The following is a 21,097-nucleotide window of genomic DNA, read 5'->3' as shown; positions in this document are numbered from 1 at the left end:
TCTCTGCGTGTGTCACGGGTTGTCGCCTGCGGCCGTGACTCTTCCTTGTGGGGGCTGTCTCGGTAAACCTATAAACAAAGAAGAGTAAGGAAGTAGTTTATGTAGGTACCGTCCTCACCTTTTGTTTGATTAAAAAAGAAAGACACGTGAACAAAGTTGGTTGTATCAACTCTATATACCTGTTCGTTTCGGCCACAACGTGGAAAACGAGTTCGTCTGTCATGAACGCCTTGTAGACGTCCATGACGGACGAGGATTGATCCAGGTCCTCCTGGACTTCGGAGTTCCCGCCGAGTCCATATTTCAGTGGGACGTTGTCTCTCCGACGCCACGAAAATTTTGGTGCCTGGAGCGTTTGTTTTCCATTAACGTGCCCTCACACTTTCTAACGGCTCGTCGCTGTCAATGGAAGTGTCTAGGTTGTGGACAACATCAAAATCTCCGCTGGACGCATCCAAATCCAGCGACAAATCACTTGACTCGGTAAGGTCTTCGTCCTCAGAGTCCGGAACCTGCCTCTGTTGATAGTTGAAGTTCCGGGTGAGAACGGAAAGAAGTGTTACTCTCCATGCTGACGGTTGCTAAGGCTTGAAGGAGACCCTGACCGATCTTTTCCATAAATCACAACTATTGTTGAATCCACGCCAATTAGGTCAAAGAACGCAAATACAAATCACGAAATGAAATGTCATCAATTATTTACGTAATTGTGACACGTGACTGTGCTGACCACCCAATCTTAATAATCATCATCATCCGTCCGTCCGTCAGTTTAGTAGTCCATATACTCTGCCCACTGCCTAGATCAAAATCAATACAAAACACAACACACCCAAAGCCCCACAGTTCATTCACAATGCGACCTTCCCTTGTCCACACATGAGTAATTAGAGAAGACGAGGAGAAATCCTTTGGGCTCGCGTCAATTTATTACCCATTCTCACACACACGTATCTCTTGCATCTTCCCTCGTTGGCTCAACAGACATTCCTCTTCACCACATCCATCCATCTCATTCATGTTCTTCCCCTGAAGTTCATTCCACCCACCTCTGCCTTCCAGACTACTTTTGTTAGTCTTTCTCCTATCATTCTTTCCATGTGCCCAAATCATCTCAGTATTTTTTCATCAATCCTTTCTATCGGCTCGATCCACCCCCGATCTCCACTTCACTTCTTTATTTCTCACACTATCCAAGCCTCGTAACCCTCACATTACTTCTCCAACACATTTAAATTTCATCTTTCTACTCCATTGCTGTCCAAGTCTCTGTCCCGTACAACCACCCCTTCATATGGCCTTCTTTTTGCGACTATCTCCAGATAGTCCAGCTACCTATTCTCATGAAACTTTTCATTCCTCAGACTCTCCTTTTAGACTTTTGTGAAAAGGTGGAAGATTAAAAATAAAAGATTGGTCGATATACAAAATTATGTGATTATTACAAGATTTACTAATCTTTATTTTTCGTCATCATATGGTAATATTTTCATACGGGTAGCTACAGTGGATTATGTTATCATGACTGTGAAGTCTAAATATTTTCATTTCGAAATAGCTCGTGTCTTACAAAACATTGTCGTCGCTTCATCGGACTGGCGTTGAGTCGAACGTCATTTGAGACAGTGAACTAAAATTTGGAAATTTTTGAGATATAAGGGTTGGACATTTATATTTTTTGTTTTCATTTTAGTGTTGCTGTTATATAATTATTTTGCTTCTGGCTTAAAAACCTTAAGAATGGACTGTTCATTCAAACAACATCCCGTAAGCAGCCAGAGTTGAATTTTAATTATCAATAGATATTAGATTTCATAAGAAACCAGAATAACCATGTATGGTTTCATGGTGTTAATTCTTAACACTTTAAAAATTGGAGACATGTTAACAAAAACAATTAGCAATAAATTCGGAAGTTAAATAATCTTTTATTGGTGAAGAATACTGGTTGAATGTTTAGTTTTAGCGGATTCTTGCATTGCAGGTTTCCAGATTTTCATATTTTGAATACACAAATTCCATTAGTTGCTTATTGATCCTCCATATGGGGCATTGACTGCAGATGTTTTATGCAGTCAATATTTTAGGGACTACTGACATTCATACAGACCAGTCACAATCATTCCTTTATAATTTATTTTGATTGAGTCTAGTCTCCACCCAAAGGATGCTGATCACTTTCAGCTCCTATCACACATTTTTACTGATCTCTTTAAGTCTCTCCTTTACCACCTATATGATTTTTACTCTTCTTAGTTTTGGGTTTTGATTGCCTTTTTCCTTCAAGGAAATCTCAGGTGGGCCTTTTGTCTCAAGCAGCAGACCTATGGGCCTCAGGTAACTGGGAACAGCTTTATTGTCATCTTACTGATGTACTAATCACAAATTTGGTTTATTGTTTCATAGTCCACTTTCCCTACAGCAGTTGTGATGTTTGAGAGAAGTGCGCAAGTCACAGGTATGTCCTTCCTTGAATCAATGTTGATTCCGGGAGGTGGGTAGATTAGTTACATGTCTTTCTGTTGTCTTTCCATTAGTATGTATATGGTGTATAGTAGTCAGATTAGTTTGTAGGATGCTAGGTTTTCAGGAGGTTTGGTGTTGATATGAGCAATTTGTTTTCCAGAAGTGCTTGAAAGCATAAGTAAAGGCCTTTATTTATTGCATGTGGACCAAAGTATTTTAGATGGATGGTTGGGATCATATATGGGAATATTTTCAGTATACTATCCCTTCCTTGTTATAGTTTGAGAACAGGGAGGACATCTGTGTATACTTTGATTTTTTGTATCTCTTATTATTCTCTGGAGTTATAGGTTTGAGAAGTGTTAAAGTGAGGACGGAGTCTTTATTAGTGCGACGTTTACCTTGTTACAGCTTTGTCAAGTATATAGTCATGGTACATGTATCTGAGAATAAATAGGAAGATCTGGGGGAATTAGGGGAGGTCATAGGAGCCTAGGAAAGGTTAAGGAGGAGAGGGATTAATTGTCTGTGTGCAGGTCATTTGTTCAGTTTTCATGATTGTATTTTTTCATTGGGCTGCTTCAAGTGCTTCATGAGTTCAAATTTGAGTTTTTGATGATTTTATAGTTCTTTACATTTGTTTGTTATCTGTTTTCCCATTTTTCTTTCTTGTTGATTATTAGTTTTTATGATGTATTTTATATTTTTTACAGTTATTGAGTCATCCGTTTCCATTCTATTCTGTCACATCTCCAAACATTGTATCTACTGTTTCTTGATTATGGATAAACATGTATAAATTGTAATGTTTTTGCTCTGACTCCCAAACAATTTTCTCTTCTCTTTTTCAAAATACTATTTCTTAAAAGAAAGAAAAAAATATATATATATATAATAATTATGATAAATGAAATACCCTGTTCAGATCTATTCCATTCTTAAACTTGGCTTCTTTTACAAACTCCTGCTATTTCTTTTTCTTCTTCAGTAACATCTTTTTGGATCCACCTAGTATTCTGAAATTAGTATTTATCTGCTTTGTTTTATCTTTATTAACTTAGACACATGGAAAGAATGAGTAAAGAAAGATTAGTAAAAGTGATGTGGAAGGAAGAGGTGCAAATGAGGTGGTGACCAAGAATGAGATAAATGGATGGGGTAAAAGGGGCATTGAGAAAGAAGACAGAGGATAGGGGTGAGTAGAGAATGGTTGTGTATGGATGATGCTGTGATGCATGGAAGGGGATGTGTGGGAGATGGGGGTTGAGGAAGTATGTGTGAATGATATTTTGGTGCAGCCCAAAGGGATTTCACGCTGTCTTCCCTTTTTCTGCATGAGGGGACAGAGAAGGGAGGTCACCAATTAAATGAAGTGGCCTTGCTGTGGATGTGCTGTGTCTTGCTGCATTGCTTTTGACCCAGGACAATGGGTAAGATGCAGGGATGACCCATCATCCAGGAGGAGCCAAGAAAAGAGGGAGGGAGGGATGGTGAATGGGAGTGGAGTATGTGCGAATGTAATAGGTGGGAGTAGACTTATGCCTTTGACTATGGCTACCTCCCTTGTAAGGGGGAAAAAGCTTTTGGAATGTATATATATGTCTTTACCTGCTAACTACGAAGATGATAATTTTGCTGTCGCCACCATCTCTTCTATCCCTCAATCGATACTTGAGAACATGTAGGTTAAGAACCCTTTACTTTTTATGTCATGATCACCTGTTAAGTTTTCATTTATGTTTTATATTTCAGTGAGACAAGTTAACTACCATGAACTTAACGAAAGAGAAAGAGGGCCCTGGCTATGTTGGTATTCGGTTTTGTCAGGAGTGCAACAATATGTTGTATCCCAAAGAAGATAAGGTTAGTACAAAATTTTATTTTGTCGAGTTCCTTCAGTTGGAAAAATCTTTCAGTGATTTGCCAACACATCATTAAAAAAATTATTGTTATATGACATTTAACAAATTTTCTTTTGATGCAATTCATCACTTTATAACTACCCAGGTACACAATTTCATGTAGGATTACATGAACATTAGTTAGGCTTTTTCATGAACTACGTAGGGCATTTAAGGGTCAAAATTAGGGTCTAAATTGAATTAGAAAACAAGACCTTTAGAAGTTGAGATTGTATAGGTCATGGGTGATTGGTATTGGTATTTGCGTGTTAATTTGCTCATTGAATCTATTGACTTTCTTTTAGAAATCTGTGATCCCAAGGTATCTGGCTAGAATTTGGATTAGTCTCAGAGGAGAAATATCTAACACTTGTCTTTGTATTACATCTCTATGTGGTAAACCACCAGCCCATGATGTAGATAATAATATTTGTAACCATAGCTATATGATTATTGGATAGGCTCACACAGGAACTCACTGACAAAAATCCAGACACATATATGAGTTCAACATAACTATTTCGCTCATGTAACATAATTTCTTTCTCAAGGTTATTATAATTTTGTTTTTGTATGTTTCAATGCTTCTTTTTCTTAGCATTTTTATATCTTAACTGATAGTATTACTACACCATATGCCATTAATTTACTCAGATAAATATGTAAACGAATTTCCTTATTTCTAGGAAAATAAGATTTTGCTATATGCATGCCGCAACTGTGATTACAAGATGCCAGCTGACAGTAACTGTATCTACGTCAACAAATTGATGCATGAAATTGATGAATTGCGACATATTAATCCAGAAGTTATACAGGTATGTCATGTTTGATTGCTTGTTTTTAGTATATAGTATAGTTTTACTTGCACTGGTGCATTAACTTCGTAGTAATATGTAGTGGACCAGAGCCACACAACATTTATTAATATAAAAACAAACCACTCGTAGAGGATTTTTTTTTTTTTTTTTTTTTTTTTTTTTCTTTTTTTCTTTCTTTCATCCTTCTGCTGCTCTACTTTGGTTTTTTCTTTGTCATTTCAAAGTCTCCACTTCTTCATTTTCCACTACTTCTGTGGTGGCAGTGAGTGGAGGAGTGAATTTTAGAATAAAGGAAGCAAGTAAATGTCTGGATGGAATGAAGAGTATTATGAGAAATGGTTGTCTCGGGATGAATGCAAAGATAAATTTGTGTGTCATAAGTTGTGAGTAGGGTATATGAGGATACCAGTGTTGGCTTCTTGATTATATTTATTTTGCAGTTGTAGCCGAGTGACCCCATTTTCTGTGAACATGCTTGATCACATTTTCTGTGGCATTATATTAGGGTGAGAGAAAAAACATATAACAGCAGTAACTTTGTTTTGTAATGCGCATATTGTGATGCATCGTTGTACATCAGGCAACCTGATGTGCACACGAATATTTGACTCATATTGAAGAATTAGATTGTCTCACTACTTCCATTATTTCTTCTAGATGGTATTGTAGAAGTAGGAACTTCTCTTACAATGTGGTGTTGTTTGAACTGTGGTGACTGCCGTTGTTAGGACTTGGACTTTGTTACATTGAGCCCCTGATTCTAGTTTTTGCTGTTGTCATTCCCTAGACTGTCTGATCAAACAGTCCCGTCTCCCTGAGGAATGCCATGGCTGGAATTGGGTTTTCCCACAAATCCCTTATAGAGTATGTGTTGTGTTGTTGGCGTGAATGATTGTGTACAATACAGTCGTCCATAATGTGTTGTGTAGTATGGGTTACATCCTGGACAGTTATCTGTGATGTGGTCACCCAGTCTCCTCTGGTAACTTAGAAAGGCTGGATGGTGTCTGCATCATAGCCTGGCCAGGTTGTTTTCTCAGTAGAGAGAGAATTCAGAGGAATGGATATCTGGGAGTTAGGCATGCAGCAGTGTGTTGTCTTTTGGTTTGTTGATGGAGCAGTGAGCAATATGATTACCAGTAATTATATATTTCTATAGGAAAAAGTACAAAGGCGAGACACGAAACTGATTCCAAATATAAAAAATAAATCATACGAAAATCGACTAAAACATATGAATCTGTTTTCCCTAAAAAAGCGTAGACTCAGAGGTGACTTGATACAGGTCTTTAAGATTTTAAAGGGAATTGACAACATCAAAAGTGACAAAATTTTCACATTGAATGAGAATCAGACAAGAAACAATGGTCTCAAACTGTCCGGAAATATATTCAATTTGGAAGTAGGTAGAAACAACTTTGCCAACCGTGTAGTTAATGAATGGAATAAACTTCCTGCACAGGTAGTGCAATGTAGTTCAGTTTGAAGCTTTAAGAATCATTTAGATAAACACCTAAGCAAGATGCTGTAATGATTATAATTTATTTTATATTATTTGTTTTTGTTTTGTTATCATTTGTCTGTCTGATTTTCATTTATTATTAGTTATATGTCAATTTATTATTATTTACTATTTACCTGTTTGTTTATTATTTAACTATACCTATGCATTTATTTATGTATTTTATTTGTTATTTACATTATTATAGTTTTTATTTATCATTTTATTATTATTATGATTTTTTTTTTTGCATCCGACCTAGATATGGACCAAAAGGTCTCCTGTTGGCATGCTCCACCTTTGTAATCCTTTGAGAGGAGAGTATTTGTATGATATAGGAATTTGGGTGTTGTTTTGATGTTTCCTGATGTGTGTGTGTGTATGTTTTGCCATGTGGAGTGTAGTGTAGTGGTTGGCTGTGTTTGTGTCTCTCATGTCAAGGTGATCATTGACTTTGAGGACTTTTGTTTCATGGTGTAGATGGTCTGTAGGTGTTAAATTTGTGCAGCCTGTAATTATCTTTAGGGCAGGCATTCCTAAAGTAGTACCTCAATACCCCCAGGAGGTATCAAATCCATTTCTTGAGGTATCAAAAATGCATCATATATATATATATATATATATATATATAAGCAAAGTAGACCACTTGGAAAAAGAAACTAACGAAGCAGAGCACTTTCGTATATGTTCAGTGCAAAAAGTACTTTTTGCACTGAACATATACAAAAGCGCTCTGCTTCGTTAGTTTCTTTTTCCAAGTGGTCTACTTTGCATAACTGAACACACATACCCATGTTCTTATTAGCATATATATATCAGATGTACTTCATTAATTTATTCACTCAAAATAAAAAGTGTCCATACAACTCAGCTGTTTGTTTATAGCCATCATGTTTGCTCTTTTCTACTGAAACTCAAAAGCTAAAAGTTGGGAGTAGTAGACTGATATTGGAGAGGGGGTATCAGGTTGACTTGGAATTGAACTTTGGGGTATTGGGATTGAAAAACTTTATGAACTGCTGCTTTAGGACTTTATTCTGTATTGTCTGTGGGGTGTTGTGGTGTATGTATGTATGTATGTATACCATAGTGGTAGTTTCTTTGTTGTGTCCGCATGTTGCACCTGCAAGTGATTTAAGCTTGTTGAGTGCATGGGGTGGGTGGGAGTGGAATTATGACCCTTGACTTTGGCTACCTCCCTGGTAAGGAGGAAATAGCATTTGGTATATGTATGTATGAGTGCATTTTGTCTTTATGTTTGTCATGTTGTTTGAATGACATAAATGTATCATATATTTTGCCAAGAATCTTGTGTGAGTGTGTGTGTGTCATGAAGCTGTTGTTGAGGAGTGTGGATTTGGTTAGGACTATTTTGAGTCTGTGGTGAACCAGTTGTTGATTGTGTTGAGGTATGGCTGTAGTATTTCTGTGGTTCAGTCTGCATTTGTGCATGTAATTGTTATGTCATTTGTGTGAAGAGATTTTTATTTTGGGTGTGTGGCATCTGGGGATATCATGCATCTATAGATTAAAGAGTGTGGGGGATAGGATGGAGCCCTGGGATACTCCATTCCTAAGGATTCTGATGTGCAATGATTGGCCAGTATTTGACACAGGCACTTCTACCTTCCAAATAATTGGCCAGCCATTTTTTGGTGTTATTGTGCATGTCTGTGTTGTTTATTTTGTTTGTGAAATTGTGTTGGGGGATGGCATAATTCTTTTTTACTAATATAGAGTTTTATAAGATATATCAAGAGTGTTTGTGGAGTGCAGTGGTCTAAAACTGTGTTGTGATTTGGCAAGAGGGATACGTGGTATGACGAGTTGTAGTATGAGGTGCTCTTACTTTGGAGAGGGTGCAGAAAATTGTGATTGGCCAATGTGATGCTGAAACTGTTGGGTTTTTATTAGGTTTGGGGATTGTGATGATTTTACCATACCTGCAAATGATGATGATGATAATGACTTTACCTAGACTGTCTGGCCAAGCAGTCCCGTCTCCTTGAAGAACACCATGACTGGAATGTGGTTTTCCCATAAATCCCTCATAGAGTATATGTTGTGTTGTTGGCATGCATAATTGTGTACAATGCAGTCTTCCAATATGTGTTTAGTAGTATGGAGATATTTTTTGTGGGAGTGGTTTCTATGCCTTTTTCTTTTTGGCTATCCTCTGTGTAGGGGGAAAAAGCCTTTGGTATATGTATGTATGTAGTATGGGGATATGCATCACATCCATGATGCATTCATCCATCCACATTTGGTAACTTAGGAGGACTGGATGGTGGCTGCACCGCAGCCCAGCCAGGTGGATTCTGGCCACTTGGTGTAGAAAGGATTTAAAGGGATGGATGTCAGGGGGATCTGGCATGCTGTAGTGTGTTGTCTTCCGGTCTATTGATAGGCCAGTGAGTGGTATGATTGATATGGTTTAGGTGGTAGGTATCTGGTGGTTGTGAAGGAAGAGAGTATTTGTGTGTAATATAGGTATTTGGGTGTTGTTTTGATATTTTTTGGCATGTATGGAAGTTGTACCATGTGTAATGGGTGGGCTGTATTTGTGGAGGCTGCAGCAAGTGTTTGTGTGCCCCCTAATGTCAAGGTGATCCTTGACTTTGGGGAATATTGTTTCATGGTGTAGATGGTCTGTAAATGTTGCATTTGTGTAGTCTCTAATTATCTTTAGGGCTTTGTTCTGAATAGTCTGCAGGGTGTTGTGGTGTGACTCTGTGAGGTTACAGGTCCATGCAGGGCTCACATAATTCAGCACTGAAAGTATATATTGTATACTGTAATAGTAGTTTCTTTGATGTGTCCGAACGTTGTACCTGCAAGTGATTTTAGTTGCTCTTAAATTCAGGGGCAGGCTTCTTCACTTCATAGACTGAGAGATCATGCAGGTTTTGGCAGGAATGCAACAGAAGGGCTTTGGTTTTGGGAAAGTTCTTGCTCCCTCACTGTTGTTTTATTATCAGTATTCTTACTGTGTATGGGTCATGCTGGAGGGGGGCAGCTCCCCAGCCCAGTTAGATTTAAGGAGGCCATGTTTAGGGTAACTTTTCTTGCCCCTTTCCCATGTGGGGTGAGCAGGGCAGTCCCTAACCACTTCAGTACAATGATGCCTGTGTAGACATCATGAGGCACAAGTTGGTACATGAGGGTGCCAGTGTCAGCGTCTTGATTATATATATATTTTTTGTAGTTGTACATGAGTTACACCTCGGATTGTGTGAACTGGTTTAATCACATTTCCTGTTTTTATTATTACTCAGAGTAAAAGAGAATTGGTAATACAGCAGTGACTATATTTTGTAATGCAAGTAGAGTGATGCAAATTACATATGGCAGCCAGTGCTGCATACAAGAACTTTAGAGTTGTACTGCCCATCCTTGCATAGTGTGACCACTGGCCTTACATTGACTACCACGTGGGTCATGATAAAGAACTTTCATAAATCACCATGTTCTACCCCACCCCCATGCTTAATCTCACATGGTTGTCAGTTAGAAGAAAGAAAGGAAGAGCAACGGGTAAGGTGATGGGGGTAAAGAGGAGAGCAGGTGTAGAATAGGGTAGGGGTATGACAGAAAATACTGAAAACAATAAAAACATGTTTTGGAAGGAAGTTAAAAATAGTGAGTGGGGGTGAATCATTTAGAGAGAAAAAGATAAAAGGTGTAGATGGACATATGTTAATGGAAGTGAAGGTGGTAAGGGGAAGATGGGTTAAGAGTATTTCAGAGTTGTTGAATGTGGAGGAGGATAGAGAGCGATTGATTGTGGCAGTAGGGGAAGCTAGGAAGAGGACTGTGATGGTAGAGGTAAATGACTGGGGTATAGGAAAAGATGAGGCACAAAAAGCATTGAAAATGGCACTATGCTGGATGTAAGTCTTAAAGGAGAGAGGTTAGAGGATGTGGATAGTTTTAAATATTTAACCACTTCACTCCGGGCACATCGGATGTCTGGCAGCATTAGCTGCCCGACGTGCGATGTTGCGTCATAATAATCGCATTATAAAAAATAAAGTCAGTGCTCAATCGTTCGTTCTCTTTCACCCGTGAATTTTGATAACCATAGAAAATATGATGAAGCCAATTTAGAGAGAATGGAGGTTACGTAGGTATGACTACAATAAATATAATCAAGACGCCGACGTCGGCATCATCTCGTACCCAGTTGCTCCTCATGAGGCCTACGTAGGCGTCACCGTATGGAAGTGGTTAAGGTCACATGCATCAAGGAATGGAGAGGATGGATGCAAATAGACTTGGAATTTAAGAAAGGAGAAATTTAAACATGTATTTTACGGGATGAGAGCTATGCTTATAGTGACCCGTTTTCATATCTCTCCGCATCCAGTTAATCTTTAAAATCATGTATAGTTTTGGCACTCAATGTTTCTCCGTTTAGTTTGTTCCAGACATCAATCACACTATGTGGGAAGCTATTCTTTTCCAAATCTCTTCTATAACTGTCCTTCTTTAGCTTCTTTTCATGTCCTCGATTCTCTTCTGTCCCATTTTAATAAGTTGTCTCTATCAAGAATTTCCAACCCTTTCATAATTCTGTAAATGGTCAACAAATCACCTCTTTCTCTTCTCTGTTCCAGTGTTGATAGAAGTAATTTCTCCAATCTTTGTTCATATGTCAAATTTGACAGTGTAGGTGCCTCTTTTTTTTTTTTTTTTTTTTTTTTTTAGATGAAGTGTTCAAAAAGTATGGTGAAGTGTTACAAGGATGGATGAAGTAAGAAATTAGGTGAAGAGGAGAGCAGTGGTGGAAACGGAGCTGGCACATAGGGTAGATGAAAGAATACCAGGATGGTTAGGGCACATGGAAAGAATGGAGGAAAGACTAGCAAAATGAGTGTGGAAGGCAGAGGTGGATGGATATGAAGAGCGCTTTGAGTAAAAAGGGAATGTCCCAAGCAGGAAAGGGAGAAGGCAAAGGATAGGTGTGAGTGGAGCATGGTTGTGAATGGAATATAAGTTGACATAGCGTAAAGGGATTTCTCGTCTACACAGGGTCACCATTAATGGTGTAAAATCCAAATGGGGGTGTTAGTAGTGGAGTTCTCCAGGGCTTAGTTTTGGGTCCCTTATTGTTCATTATGTGTATAAACAACTTGGAAAATGGGATTATTTAGTGATATTAGTAAGTTTGTGGATGACACTAAAATAGAATGCCAAATCAGGTCAGATGCCGGGATATTGCAGGAAGATCTTAACAAATTGTTCACATGGTCAGTGAAAAGGCAAATGGACTTCAATATCTCAAAGGGCAGCATATTAAATGTAGGTTCACACAACCCAGAAAGCAGTTATAGCTTAAATAACACCTTTTTAAAGAAAACTAAGTGGGAGTGCTTGAGAGTCCTGACCTTAAATACCGGAAACAGTGCATTAGTGCCAGAAATAGAGCTAACAGAGCATTAGGTTTTATTCCTAGAATTGTTAGGAATGAAAGTGCAGAGGTAGTCATTGAACTCTATCTGGTATTAATTAGACCCATCTTTGACTATGCAGTACAATTTTGGTCTTCATAATATAGGACCGTACAGAGGAGGATGATACACTAGCTCAGAAATTTACCTTACACAGAATGCAAGGTGACCAAATAGAGGCGTTCAAGTGAGTCAGGGGCTTTAACAAGGGTAATGCTGACAAAATCATATTAAGACAACATGGTAGAACTCACAGTAATAGAATTAAATTGGACAAATTTAGCTTAAGAAGGAAATAGGCAAGAACTGCTGTAACAATGGATTGGTCACTGAATAGAATAGGCTTAGTAACCATATAATGAGTGCAGAAACTATCAGTTGTTTTAAGAGGTTAGATAGCTTTATGGATATGATAGGTGGTAACGGACATGGAGCTGCCTTGTGTAGGCCTTATGGTGTCTTGCAGTCACCTTTCGTGTCTTTATTTTTGCATGAAGAGACAAGGAGGGAGGGTTGTCTTATGAGGAAGAGGCCTGTTGATATATAGATTGACAGTTGGAGGAATAGGAAGTTTTCATCAATGTGTGGGAGATTGTGACTGAACATACTGTCAGTCTTAGCCACTGCCTGCACACTTGGCAACTACCAGGTGGGAGCAGGTACCAAGGAGCACCACATGAAGGTGGTGGGGTAGTAGTTGGCTTTTGTTTCCAGTACCCGAGTCTCGCTTCAAGATCCTGCAATCTTCTAAACAGTAGGATAATTGTTGATAATCATACATTGCTGCTTTGGTGATAGTTTTTTTCCTTTGTTCCAATTGCTTCATAGGTTGGGGTGGATTTCATTTTGAGTGATAGTTTTGCATTATTGTTCTCCACATTTTATCTTTTTCTCGTCTATTTAATTTGCTTTTCCCATTTTTTCGTGTTTATTAGTTTTGTGATGTCCTTAACTTATTGTAGTTGTTATTTTTCTTGTGGTAGATGTTAGGATGTGTGTAGAGGTTGTACTTTATTATGTAGCATCTTGAAATGTCTTTTCTTACTTCCTGATTGGTCACTGCTATCTTATCCACTGTTCTTGTATGTGGATAGGAACTGGTCTATGTTGAAGGTCTAAATTTTTCTTATATTCTTAACAATTTCCTTTTTGTAGCATATGAAAGTTCTTTTATTGGGGAGGCTATGTATGGTTTCTCAATTTGTGTATGGAGGGAAGGTAAACACGTTATGTCTGGGGAAGTAGTTAAATTATTTTGAAGAGGCTGACTATTGGGGTGGTGGATATAGTTTTAACATGTTAGATGGCGAGTCATTATAATAATTTGTCCTCTTTGGTCCACTATTTGTGTGTTGCACCAAATTGGGTGATTTTTTCCCTCTCTCACCTGCATATAACTGACTGTAGCTCATGGTACTGCTGTATAAAATTAGGTTACTAAAACACTATACATTCCTTGTTAAAGGCTTATGGTTATAGTTTTTTTTTTTTCCCCCTCTGTAGGATCCCACTTTGCCTCGGACAGATGATCACCCGTGCCCACGTTGCAACAGCAGAGAAGCAGTTTTCTTCCAGGCTCAGACCAGGAGGGCTGAAGATGAAATGAGACTGTATTATGTCTGCTGTAATACTGAATGCACCCACAGATGGACTGAATGAAACCTGACAGAATGCTTCTATCACTGTTCCTCATATTTTCTTCTGACAACCTTAAAACTAATGTTTTTCTATCAAAATGAAATAAAGTTTAATGCAAAATTTTTTATTTTGATACCCCATCTACATATTTTTTATCTATTCTGTTGTACTTTGATTTGTACATGCTATATGATGAAGAAAGCTTTATTACAAAAAGACCAAACATTTAAAAACTTCATAATTCTTAAATGTTGAAGAAAAACATTGCACTTATGTAAAATTCATTTTCCGAGTGTTTTATATAAAACTTTTGTCCATACTATTGGTGATGCTACAAATATCTGTAAAACATGTTTGTACAACAGTTTTCCTTTACATACCTTTACAATTAATACAAATTTAAATCATTAATATAAATGGATATCATACATATACCAAAGGCTTTTTCCCCATTACAAGAGAGGTAGCCAAAAACCAAAGGCATAAAATCCACTCACACCCATTCCATTCCCACATACTCCACTCCCTCCCTCTTATCTTGGCTCCTCCTGGAAAACAGGTCATCCCTGTATCTCCCCATCTTCTATTTTTCTGGATGAGGAGACAGAGAGGGGGGGGGGTCGCTGATTAAATGATTCAGACTTGCTATGGATGTGCTGTGTCTTGCTGCATTGCTTCTGACCTAGGGCAGTGGGCAAGATGCAGGGATGACCTGTCATCCAGGAGGAGCCAAAATAAGGAGGGAGGGAAGTGAATGGGAGCAGAGTATATGGGGATAAAATGGATGGGATTGGATTTTGTCTTTTGGGTACCTCCCTTGTAAGGGGGAAAAAGCCGTTGGTATGTGTAAATAAACGGATATCAAATAAATAAAAAAAGGAGGGGGGCGTAGGGCAATTCTAAGTTACTCAGAAGAAAAACGGAAGGTTAACATTATGTGATATACAACTTATCAAAGAACATAAATATACAGACCATCCTTTGAATGGTAAAACATTCATTCTATGAAGTATTTTATCAAAGATTCATGGTCTATTATCAAAGATAAGCCTTAATGGTAACTCAAATTCTTGAGAGCATATACTGATGTGTGAAATAACTTGTAACATAGTCTTCTTGGACCCTCAAAAATATGTGAACATGACTAAACATTTATATATTTTGCTCCAATATTATTTATTATTCCCCATCTGGGGTATTGGCTGCATGTTATTGTGGCGTTAAAAGCTGGTAAGTAGCATGCAGCTGATACTTTAGGGTCTATATGGGGCACCCCTACGGACCAGGGCCACGCATCATTTTTGTCTGTGGTAGAGGAAATCTCTCTTCACAGAAATGACGATACTCTATTATACTGCAATTGTCCCTCCATTATGCTGACCCCCCACTCTTGTTACTGTCCTGTACCATTTCTCTGAATATTCATTTTCTCATTTTGCCTAAACCTATGGTGGGGGATAAGAATACTGCCACCAAGTATTTCCACTTGAGCCATATGAGGTGACAAAAACTGGACTGGGTAGGACTAGGCATCCTTCTCCCTGTAGTCCCAGTACCTTATGGTACTGGTTTGGGAGTTTTCCAACCAGTACCATAAGGTTTGGGTTCTTTTAATGTGTGTGGATGTGGTACAGATGAGAGTAAAAGGGAAGAGATAGGCAATATGTTTGTGAGAAGAAAGATTGATGTGTTAGCTTTGAGCAAAACTAAGCTGAAAGGGAAGGGAGAGTGCAAGTTTGGGAGGGAAGAGAGGGAAAGGGGTAGCTATACTAGTAAGTGAAGAGATAGGTAAACATGTAGTGGAGTGGAAGGTTTCTTCAAGGTTCATCTTGATGAAGGTGAAACTGGGAAGGGAGATGTGGGTGTTTGTATGTACATACGGGCCTGGTAGTGAGAAGAGTGTCAAGGAAAGGGGAAGCTTTTTGAATAGATTTAAACGAGTGCATAGAGGGTTTAGGGAGAAATGTCAATGTAGTGGTATTGGGAGACCTTAATGCTAGGGTAGGAAATTAATTGGTGAGAAACAATGTGGGTTTAGGACAGGTAGGTGTTGCATGGATCAGAATTTTGTGGTAAGATAGATATGTGAGACTTTAGGAAAAGGCAATTATTTTTTGGGGCTTTTATGGAATTTGAAAAGGATTATGATAGGGTAGACAGGAAGGTACTGTGGGAGGTATTGCAGATATACAGGATTTTCACACTGAATGAGAATCAGACAAGAAACAATGGTCTCAAACTGTCCAGAAATAGATTTAATTTGGAAGTGGGTAGAAACAACTTCACCGTGTGGTTAATGAATGGAATAAACTTCCTGTAAAGGCAGTGCAATGTAGTTCAGTTCGAAGCTTTAAGAATCATTTAGATAAACATTTAAGCAAGATGCTGTAATGAATCATTTATTTTATATTATTTGTTTTGTTATAATTTATCTGTTTATTTGCTCAATTCTCATTTATTATTGTGTCAATTCATTATTATTTACTATTTACCGGTTTGTTTATTATTTAACTATACTTATGCATTTGTATTTTATTTATTATTTAAATTATTGTAGTTTTTATTCATTTATCATTATTATGATTTTTTTTTGCATCCGACCTCGATATGGACCAAAAGGTCTCCTGTCAGCATGCTCCGCCTTTGTAATCCTTTGTCTATTGAGGAAGGACAGGAGAAGACAGAAGACTGGGATGAATAGAGAATGGTTTTGTATTGATGATGCTGTGATGCTTGAGGGGGAGTGGGTGGGGGGGATGAGGGAGTATGCACAAAAAATAAATTGATGCAACCCAAAGAGTTCTCTCCATATTCTCTTTTTCTGCATGAAAGGAGGGGGGGGGGAGTGGCCAATTTAACGAAGCACCCTTGCTGTGGATGTGCTGTGTCTTGTGACACTTCTAACCCAGGGCAGTGGTCAAGATGCAGGTATTTCCTATCATCCAGGAGGAGCCAAGAAAAGAGGGATGGGGGTGGAGTGTGTGAGGATGAAATGGGTGGGAGCGGTTTTATGCCTTTGTTTTTTGGCTACCTCCCTTGTAAGGGGGAAAAGCCTTTGGTATATATATGTAATATTTAAATTTATTGAAAGAAAAGAGAGGGAATCATAGATTGTGGTGAATCAATTTTCAGTTTCCCCAGAATAAGCTGGTCAAATTATGCAATATAGAACTAAAGAAAAGAGGGGAAAAATATATGTGTGAAATAATATTGACTACCATTAAAGTATCACCTTATAAAACATTTCCTTAAATTATCTATTATAATGTAAAAAACAATTGATCAATATCGATTGTGGTTTCTGTTGTATGGTCTATGTCTGTCATATCTATCATGTGGTCCACTCTGTCGCTGGTCACTATGATGTTTTCCCCTGTTGGAATGTCTGTTGCGGTCATCATTTCTGTTGTAATTGTTGTGTCTATCATCATAAGGCAGCAGATCATTTCTGACGAAACTGCCTTGGTTCCTATGCTGATTAAAGTTGTGTGAACCAGAATGATTATTCTTGTTCAAATGAGATTTCATTCTTTGTAGTGCATCGTTATCAATTTTCCGTGGGCCATTCATAAAGTCCGGTCTACCAAGCCGACCATCCCTAGAATTGTTTCGGTGCTGAGGTTGGTATGAAGAGTTCTGATAATTACTGTGTCTATTCTTTTGGCTAGACTGTGGTGCCATTGTATTCATGAGGGGATTTGAAAGCAATGAAGGAGCAATTTGCCCAGTTAGCATAGCTATCTGCAACTGTGCTTTCAATAAACCAGAGGAACCTGGGGGCTCTCCAAGAAGGGAATTGTGTGATCCACTGCTACCTGCAGGATTCATGCTCCCCTGCAGGCTCTGAAGAACATCGGGATCAAGAGTGTGAATACCAACAGACCCACTATTTCTGATTTGCTGGTTCCTATTTTGAACCCTTATGTTCCTCTGATAAAGGGCTATGCCATTTAGGAGTTCTATGGCATAGGCAACTGAGCTTTCTTCACGAAAGCATATGAAAGCAAAGGATTTTGGTTTCCCTGTGCTTTTATCCTTTGGGTGCTTAACATGCTGCAACGGTCCTGCCTGTTGGAGAAAAAATATATTTATACATAAATAAAAATGTATATGTAGTTTAATAATGGTTAAACAACTAAGCTGAGGAATTTAGTTTTATAAAAAAGAAAATTTAATACTGCCACCCAAATCATCCACACAGAAACATATTCACACCAAGATAATTTAATAAGCTATTCAAGTAAGACCCCAAACTCAATACTCCAACAAAATCCCCAGATACAAGTCCCATAGAGAAAAGCCTCCCACATTAGCAAGCCTGTGCTCAGGATACCATGTGTCATTAAAACAGTACCAACACTGAATAGGCCCGGCCACACGCTCAAACTGCCCTAGATGCAACCACCAAACAGAAGACACAGAACACATACTACTATGCCCCACACTAATAATCCCCAGACAAAAACACATCTCTTCTATGTAACTTATGGTTCTGACCAGAGGCTGTTACCAGTTTCCTGGAGGCCATGGGCCTTCTACAAGAGGCCAGAGGAAATGGATCAACTGATTCTCAGACAAAAATTGATCCTACCTTACATCCGCTTTCCTCCTGGCCTCCTTTAGTTTGTGTTTGCTTCCACCCTTCTTACTCTATACCTTTCATGTTTCTTCATTTCTTCTTTACAATTATTACTTATATGATCACCTCATCCCAATCACCATAAAATTTCCTAATCCAACTAAAAATAAGAAATCTTAGGACCTACCTCACATCTCTCCTCTTGGCCACTCATTTTGTTTTGCTTTCACCCTTTTTACTCTATGGCTCTCATATTTCCTCGTACTCCTTTTATGTTACCCTTGCCCTCACCTCTGTATACCACTAATCACTGTATTTCTTTATTTTCCCTCCATCTTCTTCATCCTACACACCATCAACATTTCTTAATCCTAGTAAAAATTAAATCTGAGTTATAAGTGAATAGTGGCTGAGACTGATGGTGGCAATTTTGAGAAATTCTTTGTTGGATACATTTCATCAAAATCTTGTGCAATTACTTGAAAATTTACCTTGCTATGCATACACGTATCATACATATACCAAAGGCTTTTTCCCCCTTACAAGGGAGGTAGCCAAAAAACAAAGGCATAAAAACTAATCCCACCTATTCCATCCCCAAATACTCTACTCCCATCCTCCTCCTCCCTCCCTCTTTATTTTGGCTCCTCCTGAATGACAGGTCATCCCTGCATCTTGCCTACTGCCCTGGTCAGAAGCAGTGTCGCAAGACACATATCCTCTTTTTAAAGATTTTTTCTAGTAATTTTGTTCTCAATACAAAATCACCACAGATAAGTAACAGTGCTATTTAATTTCTAAAACAATACGACACTTGCCTTCTTTGTCTCTCTGCTATCACTATTTACCATCTCCACCATTCCTCAACAACATACCCTTATCTAATAAAACAAAAGAAACTAAACAAACACAACAGAAATAATTTCAATACAAATACAAAGAAAACAACTTAAAACATTACAAATATCTACGTAACACCCACATCATCAGCCCTAGAGGCTAATATCAACTTCAACCACTTAACTCGCTAACCAATCATACTGGTAGGACCTGAATGCACATCACCCAATCTGGGTTAGCACAGAAACAACAGACCAAAGAGGATTCAAAATAACAGAACAACTCCCCAACTCAAAAATAATGAACTCTTCATCACTCCTGACATTCTCCCCACCACACTCCCAAACTCAAACTCATCTTCTTCCACATAGTTTCAGTTAACACAAACACATTAATCTTCCTTCTCACAAACACACTGCCAACCTCTCCCCTTTTACTCTCATCTGTACATCAACCTTGCACATTTAATGGATCCCTAGTTCCCTTACTGTCTCATTTTGTCATCCTTTACAACTTGTATGGGAACCATAGTGGCACAATTCTGCCCCCTTTCCTCCCAACCAGTTTCACTAAATGGAAAACTCCACAGCCCCACTGAGGCTGGCAACAGTCCTCTGAACCTCCCACACATCTTTCTGGGAAGAAACTGTGCTGTATCAGTGTCTTCACATATGGGGACAAAGAAGGGACTGGTCCTGCTGTGTCTTGCTGCAATGCTTCTGATCCAGGTAGTGGGAAGGGGACATGGATGACCCTTCATCCAAAAGGAGCTAAGATGGAAAGGAAACAAATGAATGGAGATGGAAGCATGCTTTGGCCATCTATCTCTTTCATAAAAGGGATGAAGCCATTGGTATATAGATCCATACATGGATCATATGTAGTAGGGAATGAAGGTGGAGGTTGAGGTACATTGTAGTGAAGGAAATAAGTAAATTTTTGGGGGGAATAAAGTTTCATGAAAATAGGTACCTAGGGAAGGACACACAGCATATATGTTTTCATGGCAGAGAAAAAATGTTAAAAGCAAATACACTACTGAACAGAGCTGTGACAATAGTGTATGGTGTCATCTGTCCAGTCCTGTCAATATCAGTTTGATGATGACAATGGATACCGAGGCCTGGAATACGTCTTCGGTGCCTCCACCAGTACTTCATATACTACATATTTTTAAAACAGTGCTACTGAGCTGAGCTTCATGCCTTTCTTGAAGCTATGAAATTCCTCTAAACCCCACAGTCTGACCAAGTGCCAAAACCAGCCATCAACATCCCTGACGACCTTTTGCATTATAGGTACCACATTACTACATGTAGGTTAGGTTAAGTTAGACCAATTTGTCATACTTTAATTTCTCCGAATTCCAAATCTATCAAAACAAACATGGCTTCTCAAGCATTCATCCTGACTCTGTTCGGTAGTGCATTGCTTTTAAGAACTTTATTTTTTATTGATTTCTGCCAAGATAAACATGACACTGATGTATTATTATTTACAAAATTAATACTTTACTTTCTATTGCTATACCGTTTAAGTGTGCACTTCTAAAAACTTACTGAAAAAAATATATATGAATGGAGGATTGTGGCTACAACAAGTCCAAATGTATGGAAAGGGTGGAAACAATAACACATCTCTTGCAAGAGTATGTATATATGGGTGTGTTCACTATAAACCCACTATCGGAGAAAATATCGGAAGTACAGGAAAACTGTATATTTTGACTACTATCTGTACTCCTCTTCTGCTGAGGAGGACTACAGATAGTAGTCAAAATATACAGTTTTCCTGTACTTCTGATATCATTTCTCCGATAGTAGGTTTATGGTGAACATTTACAAATGTGATATAACATACCAGTTTCCAATATGGGTGTGTATTCAACCACTTACATAAAC

General features: G+C 38.3%; 2 protein-coding genes across 4 annotated transcripts in view; one reads left to right on the top strand and one right to left on the bottom strand.

Moving 5' to 3' along the window:
- The first annotated feature begins 1,502 nt into the window (after nucleotides 1-1,502).
- On the top strand, nucleotides 1,503-13,897 carry Polr2I (RNA polymerase II subunit RpII15). Of its 2 annotated transcripts, XM_076197274.1 has the most exons (5): nucleotides 1,597-1,660; nucleotides 2,288-2,337; nucleotides 4,219-4,329; nucleotides 5,054-5,185; nucleotides 13,643-13,897. In XM_076197274.1, the coding sequence occupies exons 3-5, from the start codon at nucleotides 4,237-4,239 to the stop codon at nucleotides 13,796-13,798; spliced, it is 381 nt and encodes a 126-aa protein (XP_076053389.1). In that variant the 5' UTR covers nucleotides 1,597-1,660; nucleotides 2,288-2,337; nucleotides 4,219-4,236; the 3' UTR covers nucleotides 13,799-13,897. The 2 variants fall into 2 exon arrangements, with proteins under 2 accessions (XP_076053388.1, XP_076053389.1); XM_076197273.1 differs by lacking the exon at nucleotides 2,288-2,337 and having other exon boundaries at nucleotides 1,503-1,660.
- LOC143032458 (uncharacterized) overlaps nucleotides 13,886-21,097 on the bottom strand; it is a 20,180-nt gene continuing 12,968 nt past the window's right edge. For both annotated transcript variants that reach the window (XM_076197272.1, XM_076197271.1), the window contains exon 3: nucleotides 13,886-17,845. In XM_076197272.1, coding sequence (XP_076053387.1) covers nucleotides 17,060-17,845 — 786 coding nt within the window. In that variant the 3' untranslated portion in view covers nucleotides 13,886-17,059. The remainder of the gene's footprint in view (nucleotides 17,846-21,097) is intronic.

The sequence above is a fragment of the Oratosquilla oratoria genome, chromosome 13 (genome assembly GCF_046742065.1).
Source record: "Oratosquilla oratoria isolate Oo_2021 chromosome 13, ASM4674206v1, whole genome shotgun sequence".
Lineage (NCBI taxonomy): Eukaryota > Metazoa > Arthropoda > Malacostraca > Stomatopoda > Squillidae > Oratosquilla > Oratosquilla oratoria.
This window is presented reverse-complemented; position numbering and strand designations above follow the sequence as displayed.

Bases quoted from the DNA above. Each gene is read 5' to 3' on its own strand.
- Polr2I (XM_076197273.1), top strand. From the start codon at position 4,237: ATGAACTTAACGAAAGAGAAAGAGGGCCCTGGCTATGTTGGTATTCGG. The intron at 4,330-5,053 runs GTTAGTACAAAA...CCTTATTTCTAG, and splicing joins TGTATCCCAAAGAAGATAAG to GAAAATAAGATTTTGCTATA. The intron at 5,186-13,642 runs GTATGTCATGTT...CCCCCTCTGTAG, and splicing joins TTAATCCAGAAGTTATACAG to GATCCCACTTTGCCTCGGAC.